Here is a 13,345-nt window from a genome sequence, read left to right on the forward strand (position 1 = left end):
CAGGAATGGCGTGCGCCGCGGTGCTGGAGCCGAGCAGGGACTTCCCGGCGTGGCTGGAGGCGCAGGGCGTGAACGAGGAGGTGGCCCGGGCCATGGATTCGGAGCTGGGCATCCGGGACTACGGGGTCCTGCGCGCCTGCGTCGGGGACGGCCTCGTGCGTGCCGAGCTGCTGGCCACGGCGCGCGACCGCCTGCCCTTCGGCTTCTACGCCGTGCTGCGGCAGGTGGTGAAGGCCCTGCAGGGCGCCGAGCCGTTCCAACTGCCACTTTTTGACGACGGCGGCAGCAGCGGTGGCAGCGGGTCGTCGCCCGGCGTGGTGAGGGACGTGACCCTGGAGGGGTTGATCGAGGTGCTCGCCAACTTGTTCGGCGGACTGAGCCGCGAGCTGTCGGTGTCCATGCAGAGGCTGGGACGCGTCCACGGAGCGGACTGCGGCCCCGGGGAGGAGAATGGAGAATACCCGAGTGCCGGTGAGACTTCCATCGGCAGTCGTCGGCGTCATCGTCTTCGTTAGGCATGCAACGATGAAGCCTACACCCCTCGCGCTCGCACGGTTACTCCCCGACTCTTTTGAACACGCTTTATGAGGGTGTGTGTGCGGAGCGCCGGGTGGCTAAAGCTCAGCAAGTTGGTACAGTAGGGGGCACAGGTGGTGCATCAGCCAGTCATCTTGGTCATCTCGGTCAGTAGACCAGTGGCACCTGCTGGGTCTGCCCCGTGACCTCCTGCCAGCGGGCGTTCGACACTTCACGTGGCCTCAAAGTGCACATGGCCTGGCACAAGCGTCGTGGTGACGTCACCGCCACTTAGTGGCGAATGGCGGTTGTTGTGTTGTGTAGTGGTTAGCGCGCTGCACTATGAACCCGGTGAGCCGAGTTCGATTCCCGCTTACGGACAATACCGGTGACGATTTTCTCAACCGGTTGTGGGCCTCCCCTAGGTCGACTCAGCCTCAAATGAGTACCTGGTGTGGTGTGTAAACATCACGCCATGCCGGCCTTCATAGGTGCTCGGTAACAAAAAAAAACTTTTCCCAAAAGTCAAAACCATCCCCATCCTACCAGACAAGGCCCATTGAACCTATTAGCTTCTTTTTCAAAAGCGACCTGGCCACAAATGATAGCTCAACAAAGTGGCCCATAATTTGGACATTTACAGCAGACAACATTATCTAAAAATAGTCGAACTGCGCGTTTATAAACGCGGAGGGGAGAAAAACCGGAGGACCAGAATTTTGGGCATAAATAGGTTAGCCTTGTAAATACAGCGCGGAGTGGCGTTAAACAGAACCTCGGCCAAAGCGTGGGGAGACGTATCACTACTCGATGCCCGATTCACAGACACGGATGAGGCATCATCACAGCAGCGACACCCTGCTCCTCCCGATGCAATTATCTGGCTCAACCGCCTCAGTGTAAATGTATTGTCGGTGTTCTTCTTGGTTCTTTCGGTAAAGTCACGTAGAAGGGAAGTAATAAAATAATAAAAATAAAACATAATAAAACAATTCTCACGACGTTTCGGCCACAACGCAAGCAGCCGTCCTCAGGTGAAAACCAGGTCTGTCGAGGCGACAGCGTCTGAAAAATGTATTGTCAGTGCTCATTTATCAACATCGGCCATAAAAGGAAGATGAAATTTTGCGTTGGATTTCCATGAATCAAGAATGTACGTACGTATGTTGAACTTCGGTGCATAGCCAACCGTGCTAATCGGAGGCGCGAAAATAATGATTGATTTTCTTGGTTCTTTCGGTAAAGTCATGTAGAATGGAAATAATAAAAATAAAACATCAAATAATTCTCACGACGTTTCGGCCACAACGCAAGCAGCCGTCCTCAGGTGAAGAACAGGTCTGTCGATAAGACAGAGTCTGAATGACACGTCCTGGGCTTGGAGCGTCTATTTAAGCTGGGAGGGAGGAGGAAGAGCACCTTGACAAAAGAATTTGCATATCAATAGGAATTTTTGCATATTTATGTAATATTACACTATGTATTATTCTACCCACCCTACTGCACACCACACTGCTGCATATTCACCGTACAACTACTTTACCGAAAGAACCAAGAAGATGAATCCCTGCAGTCACAAAAGCTTTAAATCGAAAAGCACACCAGTTAGGCACACGGCAGGTCAAGAATGGGTGGGCTGTGTATGAACAGCAGACCAGATTGTGAATTGCTCATACAACAGGTGAGAGAGCTTTGTTCTCTCTCCGTGCGTGCGGTGTCCTTTTTCAAAGACTTTGGCAACCATGGCCATCCATCTTCCATTAACTCTGTCCTTGATATTTACTCAAGAACTTGGCATTTGATACTCCTTCCCAGTTTTCATCCAGTTGTTCAAATTGCTGAGCTGCGCTCTGTGTGCAATGATGGTGTCGTAAGTCAGTGCAAATGTGTTTTAAATGAATCCCACTGTGCCTCATGCATTCGGCTCTCTCTCTGCAGGCAACGACCCGTGCCAAGATCAAGATCATGGAGCAGACGGCCACTACTTGAACCAGTCTTGTAAGCACCGCACCGCTGTTCACCTCTTCGTTTGAGTTACGTCAGCTACGTTGTGGGCGACCAGATGTCTCGGACGAGAGGAGATATGCGACGACGTGTCGATAGATTTGTTTTTTCCTTGCGAAGTCGTGACGATCGGCCGCGGGATTCGCTTGTGCGAGGAATCGATTGTTATGTTCTTGCTCTGGGGATTTAAAGATGTCTATCGTTCATAATCAACGTTTTTGGGTTTAGATCGCGTTATTTATAAATGTGTCGTAACCCTCCACCACCCGACACGGCCAATCAGTAAAAAAGTGTCACGTTGACAAAAGACAAATAGTTCACTGCTTTAGCCCACCGGTGTGTTGAAGCGTGAAACCACAACATTTACAATTTGAGTAGTACGACGTTTCGCTGGTAATTGCATCCAGCATCATCGGGCAATTCGCCAGAATGGTGCTGGATGCAATTACCAGCGAAACGTCGTATTTGTCTTTTGTCAACGTGACACTTTTTTACTGATTGGCCGTGTCGGGTGGTGGAGGGTTACGACACATTTATAAATAACGCGATCTAAACCCAAAAACGTTTATTATGAATAATATTGGTCGCGAAAGCCTACGTGTTAAACAGATGTCTGTCGGTTGGACTGCCATGCGACGGACATTGATGCTCCGTGCAGCAGGGCGCTTGGAAGAGCAGCCCCACCGTTACTGGAGGAGAGGACTGCTTTCCCAGCTCGTGTAGTCGCTCAGACGCCGTGACCACCACCTTGCCACAACACACCCGTCTTTCAGCACTGCACTTGACCCTCTCTTAAGTGTCCCGAAAGATCCACTGGGGTTTGATCTTCCAGGAAGCTGCTCATGGTCCACTCTAAATCGCACCCGCCGCACGACACTGTGGGCAGATGCGGATACCTGATGCACAAATGGAAAAAAAAATTCTCCGGTAGCATGCGACTGCGCTCATCGAGATCAGACCATACAACGTATCACGACGCAATGCCCAGTCCACAAGTGCGGAGGAGGCATTACGGCAATACACTCCGCTGCTGCTCCTGATGCGGTTGTCTGGATTGACCACATTAATGTGAAATTGTAGTCTGCATGCATTTACATCAGCAGCCGTACGAAAGATGGAATTGTCCTAAAGATCATGCGAGCCACAAATGACGTCTCTCGCTCGTGGCAACTCTACCCCGCGGTGCCAGGAGTCAACACTGGAGCGAGAGCCACTGAATCGGTGTTTTCGTTTTTCTATTTTCTATTCGCAGACGAGGACGGAGATGTCCCTTCCCTGGAAACGTCCAGCACCATCCACTCGGACCAGGGCATTAAAATTGAGAGCGTGCCAGGTATCTCCGAAAACGTTCCGCCAGAGGTCGCAAACGGGTATTGATTCCTTACCCATACCCGGCCGCACCAGGGTCGCAAACGGGTATCTGTACCCGTACCCGGCCGGGTATGGGTACCCGTACGCTACCCGTACCCTACCCGAAATGAGTGACAAACGGATACTCACCGGTGACTCACGGCCTACCCGTACCCGGCCGCACCAGGGTCGCAAACGGGTACCCGTACCTGGCCGGGTATGGGTACCCGTACGCTACCCGTACCCTACCCGAAATGAGTGACAAACGGTTACTCACCGGTGACTCACGGCCTACCCGTACCCGGCCGCACCAGGGTCGCAAACGGCTACCCGTACCCAGCTGGGTACGGGTAGCCGGGTATCGGGTAGGGTACGGGTATCGGGTACCCGGTTGCGACCTCTGCGTTCCGCTACTTTGAATGGGGCGTCACGGGACTGTGTGACGGCTAGGAAGGCCATCAGTCGGCATTCGATAGGTCGCGGCCGACGACGATGAAGATGCTGCTGATGACGTGAGAGAGGAGCAGGGAAGCGCAACCTCGTGTTGCAGTGGGGTTGGACGCACACCGAGTCACCCGTTGACTGTCGCGCTGGCCCTGCGCGTCACGTGTGCCAGTGCATGTGTGTGCTTGCACGTCATGTGTCCGTTTGTACACATCACATGTTCGTACGCTAATCACACCTCCAATTAGCATGGTTAGCTATGTACGTTACGAACGAAGTTCATCATACATTGCATGTCCGTGTGGTAGCGTAGTGGTTAGCGCTCTGTGCTACGAACTCGGCGACCTGATTTCGATTCCCGCTTACGGCGATCATCAGTGATGAATATCTCGACCGGTCATAGGCCTCCCCTAGGTCTATTCAGCCTTAAATGAGCACCTGGTGCAGTGTGTAAACTATCAGCACTGGGGAGACAAAGGCAGCTGGGCATGGTGTTACCCACCCACCCCCTCGTGTGCTGTGCCGCCCTTCATAGGGTGCTCGCTAACAGCACTTTCCCCAACAGTCTCTTAAAGGCTATACGTGGAATTCTTTGCTTTTGCATCATGTGACCATGTGGATGAGTTCGCGCACGCCATGTGTCCATGCATGCTTCCGTGCGTGTGTTTGCACGCGCGGTTAACTCTGTGAACGGAGAGACGTCCACAATAGTTAGCTGTAGCCTCCGCAACCGACCAACCAACCGCCTCGTCCCTCCGCTCCTCCTCTGTGGCCCCCCTCTTCGTCCTGCAGGTAAAGCCACGGTCGGCGGCGATCACATGTTCGCAATCGAGGACGTCACCTCGCTTCAGAGCGACAAGGTGCGACTCGTGCTGGCGGCCAAGATACGCACCAACGCGCAGCAGCAAGAGCGGCATCTGTCGCAGCAGCAGCAACAGCAGCAGCAGCAGCACCAAGGGCTGGCTACCCGTCGGTGCGCCGAGAACCTGCCGGAGCCCGTCTACCCCGCGGCGCAGCTGCCCAACTCGCACGCGTACCCAGCGGTGCCGGGCGGCAGGAACGGCACCCCGTCTCCGGACGCCGACGCCGACCCTGGGCGGCCGCACGAGTGCCGCCAGTGCGGGCGGCGCTTTGCCAAGTCGGACCAGCTGACGGGTCACATGCGCATCCACACGGGCGAGAAGCCGCACCCGTGCGACTTGTGCGGCCGCACGTTCTCGCACTACGGCAACCTGAAGACGCACCGGCGCACGCACACGGGCGAAAAGCCGTACCGCTGCGGCGCCTGCGGCCGCGCCTTCTCGCAGTGCTCCAGCCTCAAGACGCACCAGCGCATCCACACGGGCGAGAAGCCGTACTCGTGCGACGTGTGCCCACGGGCCTTCGCGCAGTACTCAAGCCTCAAGTACCACATGCGCACGCACACGGGCGAGAGGCCCTACACGTGCCAGGCCTGCGGCAAGAGCTTCAGCATGTCGAGCCACTTCAACAGGCACAGACGCATGTGCTCGAACGCGCTTGTGTAGAAAGGGGCGGCGGCGGGCGCCATCGGGCTCGTTGGGTGGGGGTGGTCAGGTCTAGGCGTGGTCTCGGTGAGGAATCAAGGGCGGCGCGGTGGGGGGGGCAGCTGGATGGACTAAGGCGAAGTTGGGGAAAGGCTGCGTTGTGTTTGCAAGCGCGTTGTTTCCCAAGGATCGTGACAAGGAAGCGGGGGGAGTTTGCTGTGAACTCCGCTGACTGCGATTTACGAAGTGGCCAGGCTGCACGGGGCTTTGCAGGCATGACGGCAAGCGGCAAGCTGTACACACAGCTGACTAGACATTGGGTTGGGGTGCGCTTTTGTTTGCACAGCAAACGCGATGGAGACGTTGAGTTGTCGACACAACAAAAGCACACCATCTTCTTGGTTCTTTCGGTAAAGTGACGTAGAAGGGAAATAATAAAATAATAAAAATTAAACAATAATTCTCACGACGTTTCGGCCACAACGCAAGCAGCCGTCCTCAGGTGAAGAACAGGTCTGTCGGAAAGACGGCTGCTTACGTTGTGGCCGAAACGTCGTGAGAATTATTTTATGATGTTTTATTTTTATTATTTTATTATTTCCCTTCTACGTGACTTTCCCGAAAGAACCAAGAAGATTAATCCCTGCAGTCACGAAAGCTTTAAATCCAAAAGCACACCAGTTAGGCACACGGCATGTCCAGAATGGGTGGGCTGTGTATGAACAGCAGACCAGATTGTGAATTGCTCATACAACAGGTGAGAGAGCTTTGTTCTCTCTCCGTGCGTGCGGTGTCCTTTTTCAAAGACGTTGGCAACCATGGCCATCCATCTCCCATTAACTCTGTCCTTGATATTTACTCAAGAACTTGGCATTTGATACTCCTTCCCAGTTTTCATCCAGTTGTTCAAATTGCTGAGCTGCGCTCGGGTGTGTTTCTGTTTATAATTTATTGGTGCTTTTTGTTTTAATCCTTCATCGAAATCGTCACGGAAGATCTCCGTCGCAGGCCGTGTGCAACGCGCGCCCTTCCTTGTTAGATCTCGAGAAAATGTTCGTGGCTTCCTGTAAATAAAGTTTTTTTTGAAAACCGTATCTTTTGCTGTAAGTCGGTTTCGTGAAAGCTCGTAAGACCCATCGTCCATTATCGACGTGACCTCGGCACCGTCTGAATGTCGCTGAATGCTTCTCCTCTTGGTTCTTTCTGTAAGGGAAGTAATAAAATAATAAAATAAAATAATAAAAATAAAACATAATACAATAATTCTCACGACGTTTCGGCCACAACGCAAGCAGCCGTCCTCAGGTGAAAACCAGGTCTGTCGAAGCGACAGCGTCTGAATGAGACAGCACACGAGCTTGGAGCATATATATAAGCTGGGCTGGAAGGGGGGGGGGGAAGGGGCGCCTTGACAAAAGAATTTGCATAGTCGCGGCATCTCTTCAGAAAGGTGAGAGACTCGATTAGCTGAGCCTTCTTATCACGGAGCTTGTTGAAGGATCTCAAAGTTATGTGGAATCCCTCTCCGTAGAGGCGGTTAAATTTCGATTGAAAGCTTTCGTGACTGCAGGGATTCATCTTTTTGGTTCTTTTATTATTTTATTACTTCCCTTCTACGTGACTTTACTGAAAGAACCAAGAAGATGAATCCCTGCAGTCACGAAAGCTTTAAATCGAAATTGAACGCTTCTCGTTTGGTGGCCACCGCACCCTGCTGCTTCTGCTGCTGTTGTCCACCAGTTGATGAACTGCTTTACTATTTAACACACGTAGGCTTTCGCGACCGGTGCGTTGGAAAGCAAAGCCACAATATTTACAATCTGAGTACGGGTACCATGGCCAGATTGTAAATGTTGTGGCTTTATACTCTTTGGTTCTTTCGGTAAAGTCACGTAGGTAGAAATAAAATAAATCACGGTGTTTCTAATGCAACACAAGCGTCCGTCTTCAGGTGAAAATCGCGATAGCTGCGATGTCTGCTACGAGCAGCACAATGTCTGCTCGAAACGTCGTGATTTATGTTCTTTTATTTCTACCCACGTGATGATGATTGCTTGTCGATTTGAAGCTTTCGTGACTGCAGGGATTCATCTTCTTGGTTCTTTCGGTAAAGTCACGTAGAAGAGAAATAATAAAATAATAAAAATAAAAGACAGCATCTGAACGACAGACCTGTTCTTCACCTGAGGACGGCTGCTTGCGTTGTGGCCGAAACGTCGTGAGAATTGTATTTTATTATGTTTTATTATTTCCCTTCTATGTGAATTTACCGAAAGAACCAAGAAGATGATTGCTTGTGTTGCAATCGAAACGTGATTAAATGTATTTATTTATATATTTCTTTTCTTATATTTTTTTCACCTACGTGACTTTACCGAAAGAACCAAAGAGTATGGATTCCTGCAGTCACGAAAGCTTCAAATCAAGATTGTTGTTGCTTTGCTCTCCAACACACCCATGTGCCGTACTAGTAACGAATTGGCATGTTCTGTTCACGTGACAAAGCTTACTAATTGGCTGTGTCGGTGGTGGTGGGTTTAACGACACATTTATATATACGATCTAACCCAAAAACCCCTGGATTATGGATACTATTTTTTTTTTAGACGAGGCAAGGCCCATTGAGTGTTTTTACAAGTGACCTCGCCGCAAATGATAGCGCAACGAAGTGGCTTATCGTTGATAATTGTTTTTTTACCCTTTTATCTGGCAACAAAACTGACACCTTTTTTTACAGGGAGTCATGTTTACATTGACCACAATACTTGCAGTCATAATGCAAACAAAACACACAACTCTGATAATGTATGCACTGTCCTTGAAGTTGATTGGTCCACACCCGAGACAGCTTTCCTTAGAGCCTAGTCTCAAATGGTGTTGGACCAGATGACGCCAAAAGGCGCACAACTCAAAGACAATGCACCATCAGAGTTATGTTTTTGTTTGCATTCTGACCGCAGGTATTGTGGTCTATGCAAACATGACTCCTTGTAAAAAAAAAGGTGTCAGTTTTGTTGCCAGATAAAAGGGTAAAAAAACAATTATATTTTTTACTGGCAAATGAGGTTCCAATGGTGGCATATCGTTGTGTGTAAATGTTTAGCAGCGGCCAAATACTCGCATGTCTAAATGTGGAGTGGAAAAAGACCAGGAGGCCCGGAGAATCATCCACGCGAACACGGGGAGAACATGCAAACTCCAAATATACGGCAGGCGTCAGCGTTGGGATCCAACCCGCGACCTCCTGCATACCAGGCGAGGTAGTTAACATCTCACACGGGTTGGATGTCCCCGGGGCAATTTCTCGCCATGTGCGAATATTACCAGGAGCGTTTACATGAACACGCAAGCCACCTTTGTTCGTTCAGCGGTGTTTAGTGTCATTGTCACCACTTGAAATATTTGTTTTGTGTGATTTGTTTTTACCTGTTCCTGTACTTTGCAATCCTCTCGTGTTTTTTTGTATTTGTTATTGTAACTTTCTGATCCGCCCCTACTGGACATCTGTGATGAAAAGAGCTTCATAGCTCATCGGATTCCTCCAGAATTAACACATTCCTGCGGAGGGAGCTGGTAGGAACGTCGGGTTGCTCGGTCAATGGCCAGGGTCAACGGCAGGCGTGGTGTATTCCGCAATATGGCCGACTGTGAGGGCGGGCACAAGCCGGCGTGAGTAGGTTAAACGTTGAGTTTTATAAGGGCACCACGGGGTGACCAGCCCCTCCCCACCCAGCCCCTCCCTACCCTCCCCTCCCCACCCAGCCCCTCCCCACCCAGCCCCTCCCCACCCTCCCCTCTCCACCCAGCCCCACCCCTCCCATTTTTGGATGCAGGACGGACGGACACAATAATCCCTTGTGGGCTGGTGGAACCAGGTGGTTCCTACCAGTATAATAATAAAAACGAGCTATAAAGTAGCTCAGTGGACCTTACCTGGTAAAATAAAACATTGTTTAGTTTAACACGTAGACTTTTGGCGACTAATTAACATAAAGGGTTTTTTTGGGGAGGGGGGGGGGGTTAGATCGTGTAAATACAAATGTGTGAGAGAGCGCTGAACCAGTAACGAATTGACACGTTTTGTTGACGTGACAAACCTGATATTCTTGGTTCTTTCGGTAAAGTCACGTAGAAGGGAAATATTAAAATAATACAAATATAAAACAATAAAATTGTCACGGCGTTTCGACTACAACACAAGCAAAGATGTGAAAATGTTCTTGCTGTGGATTTCACACCTGATGATGATTGCTTGTGTTGCAGTCGAAACGTCGTGAGAATTTTATTGTTTAATATTTTTATAATTTTATTATTTCCCTTCTACGTTACTTTACCGAAAGAACCAAGAATATGACGCATTTATATTTTACACGGCCTAACCCTTAAAAAAAAACTTCATGTTTCAACAACATTTTAAAATATGTTCGTTTTGACCCCGTGCCCCTGCTTACTGAGACATTACAAAAAAAGAGCTTAATAGCTTATCGGATTTCCTCCAGTATTCAATTAAAAATAAACAACATTCTAGTATAACGCGTCGGCTTTCGCCAACAATATTCATTATATAAATGTGTCATTAAACCCGACAGACAATTTAGTAAAGGGGTTTGTTCATGTTAACAAAACGTGGACAATTCGTTGGGGGCCGTCCATAAATGACGTCACGCACCTAGGGGAGGGGGGGGGTCAGACATTTGTGACGATGTGTGACGAGGAGGAGGGGGGGGGGGTTGAGAAATGTGACGTCACATCAAAATGCACAACTTTGAATAAATATAGACAACACGTTATACTTAATTAAATAGACTTTGTAATAAATGTTTTATCCTACAACATCAGAGTGCAGCACCACATTAAATACGCAACTACAATGACAATAGTTTAAAGCGATTTGAAGCATGTTTTAAAAAAAAAATTGGGGGGGGGGGGGGGCAGAGCTTTGTGACGTCATATTTGAGGGGGGGGGGTCTGACTTTTTGTGACGCCGCGTGACGATGAGGGGGGGGGGTCAAAAATCGTCCAAAAATCGCGTGACGTCATTTATGGCCGGCCCCTTACTGGTACAGCAGCACGGGTTGTATGTTGGGAGAGCAAATCCACATGTACAGTACAGGGCAAAGGTACTCAGATTATAGTAGTAAGTTTTTACCCTTTAAACTGGTACAAAACTGACACCTTTATACAAGGTGTCAGTTTTGTACCAGTTTAAAGGGTAAACCCCTCCTACTATATTTTGCCACTGGTAAAGGAAGTCTCATAGTGGTACTCAGATTGTTAATGTTGTGGATTTGCTCTGCGTAGATAAGTAAATTTTATTTATTAATTATAACCTATCTACGTGACTATACCGAAAGACCCAAATAACATGAAATCCTGCGGTTAAAGGTCGAGATTGAACAATAAAATTAATTTAATATTAATAATTTATTTGTTGCTGTTGCTGCCGGGCGCGGCGAATCTGCAGTCGCGGCGCGCGACGCCAACTTCGGCGCTGACGTCACCCGGCCCGGCACGCGCGGGGCGCCCAGAGGTGATGGTGGTGATGGTGGTGAGGGTGGTGATGGTGGTGAGGGTGGTGAGGGTGGTGGTGATGGTGGTGAGGGTGGTGAGGGTGGTGATGGTGGTGAGGGTGGTGAGGGTGGTGAGGGTGGTGAGGGTGGTGAGGGTGGTGAGGGTGGTGAGGGTGGTGAGGGTGGTGAGGGTGGTGAGGGTGGTGAGGGTGGTGAGGGTGGTGAGGGTGGTGGTGAGGGTGGTGAGGTGAGGGTGGTGAGGTGAGGGTGGTGAGGGTGGCGATGGTGGTGGTGAGGGTGGTGAGGTGAGGGTGGTGTGAGGGTGGTGAGGGTGATGGTGGTGATGGTGGTGGTGAGGGTGGTGAAGTGGTGAGGGTGGTGAGGTGAGGGTGGTGAGGTGAGAGTGAGGGTGGTCAGGGTGGTGAGGGTGGTAAGGGTGGTGAGGTGAGGGTGGTGAGGGTGGTGATGGTGGTGGTGAGGTGAGGGTGGTGTGAGGGTGGTGAGGGTGGTGATGGTGGTGGTGAGGGTGGTGAAGTGGTGAGGGTGGTGAGGTGAGGGTGGTGAGGTGAGAGTGAGGGTGGTGAGGGTGGTGAGGTGAGGGTGGTGAGGTGAGGGTGGTGAAGTGGTGAGGGTGGTGAGGGTGGTGAGGTGAGGGTGGTGAGGGTGGTCAGGGTGGTGAGGGTGGTAAGGGTGGTGAGGTGAGGGTGGTGAGGGTGGTGAGGTGAGGGAGGTGAGGGTGGTGATGGTGGTGAGGGTGGTGAGGTGAGGGTGGTGAGGGTGGTGAGGTGAGGGTGGTGAGGTGAGAGTGAGGGTGGTGATGGTGGTAAGGGTGGTGAGGTGAGGGTGGTGAGGGTGGTGAGGTGAGAGTGAGGGTGGTGAGGGTGGTGATGGTGGTGAGGGTGGTGAAGTGGTGAGGGTGGTGAGGGTGGTGAGGTGAGAGTGAGGGTGGTCAGGGTGGTAAGGGTGGTGAGGTGAGGGTGGTGAGGTGAGGGTGGTGAGGTGAGAGTGAGGGTGGTGATGGTGGTGAGGGTGGTGAGGTGAGGGTGGTGAGGGTGGTGAAGTGGTGAGGGTGGTGAGGGTGGTGAGGTGAGGGTGGTGAGGTGAGAGTGAGGGTGGTGAGGGTGGTAAGGGTGGTGAGGTGAGGGTCGTGAGGGTGGTGAGGGTGGTGAGGTGAGGGTGGTGAGGTGAGAGTGAGGGTGGTGATGGTGGTGAGGGTGGTGAGGTGAGGGTGGTGAGGGTGGTGAGGTGAGGGTGGTGAGGTGAGAGTGAGGGTGGTGACGGTGGTGATGGTGGTAAGGGTGGTGAGGTGAGGGTGGTGAGGTGAGAGTGAGGGTGGTGAGGGTGGTGAGAGTGAGGGTGGTGAGGGTGGTGAAGTGGTGAGGGTGGTGAGGTGAGGGTGGTGAGGTGAGAGTGAGGGTGGTCAGGGTGGTGAGGGTGGTAAGGGTGGTGAGGTGAGGGTGGTGAGGGTGGTGAGGTGAGGGTGGTGAGGTGAGAGTGAGGGTGGTGAGGGTGGTGATGGTGGTGAGGGTGGTGAGGTGAGGGTGGTGAGGTGAGGGTGGTGATGGTGGTGATGGTGGTGAGGGTGGTGAGGGTGGTGAAGTGGTGAGGGTGGTGAGGGTGGTGAGGTGAGGGTGGTGAGGGTGGTGAGGTGAGGGTGGTGATGGTGGTGAGGTGAGGGTGGTGAGGGTGGTGATGGTGGTGAGGTGAGGGTGGTGAGGTGGTGAGGGTGGTGAGGTGAGGGTGGTGATGGTGGTGAGGTGAGGGTGGTATGGTGGTGAGGTGAGGGTGGTGATGGTGGTGAGGGTGGTGAGGGTGGTGGGGAGGTGAGGGTGGGGAGGTGAGGGTGGTGAGGGTGGTGAGGTGAGGGTGGTGATGGTGGTGAGGTGAGGGTGGTATGGTGGTGAGGTGAGGGTGGTGAGGTGGTGAGGGTGGTGAGGTGAGGGTGGTGATGGTGGTGAGGTGAGGGTGGTATGGTGGTGAGGTGAGGGTGGTGATGGTGGTGAGGGTGGTGAGGGT

At 51.6% G+C, this 13,345-nt stretch overlaps 1 protein-coding gene across 1 annotated transcript in view; it reads left to right on the forward strand.

Moving 5' to 3' along the window:
* The window catches only part of LOC133359020 (uncharacterized), a 45,011-nt gene that overhangs the window by 21,897 nt on the left and 9,769 nt on the right, over positions 1 to 13,345 (forward strand). Inside the window, 5 exon segments of the mRNA XM_061577392.1 lie at positions 4 to 471; positions 2,455 to 2,514; positions 3,773 to 3,853; positions 5,107 to 5,836; positions 11,205 to 11,349. Coding sequence (XP_061433376.1) covers positions 4 to 471; positions 2,455 to 2,514; positions 3,773 to 3,853; positions 5,107 to 5,836; positions 11,205 to 11,349 — 1,484 coding nt within the window.

Source organism: Lethenteron reissneri, chromosome 64 (genome assembly GCF_015708825.2).
Source record: "Lethenteron reissneri isolate LAM-NWPU_2019-01 chromosome 64, ASM1570882v1, whole genome shotgun sequence".
NCBI lineage: Eukaryota > Metazoa > Chordata > Hyperoartia > Petromyzontiformes > Petromyzontidae > Lethenteron > Lethenteron reissneri.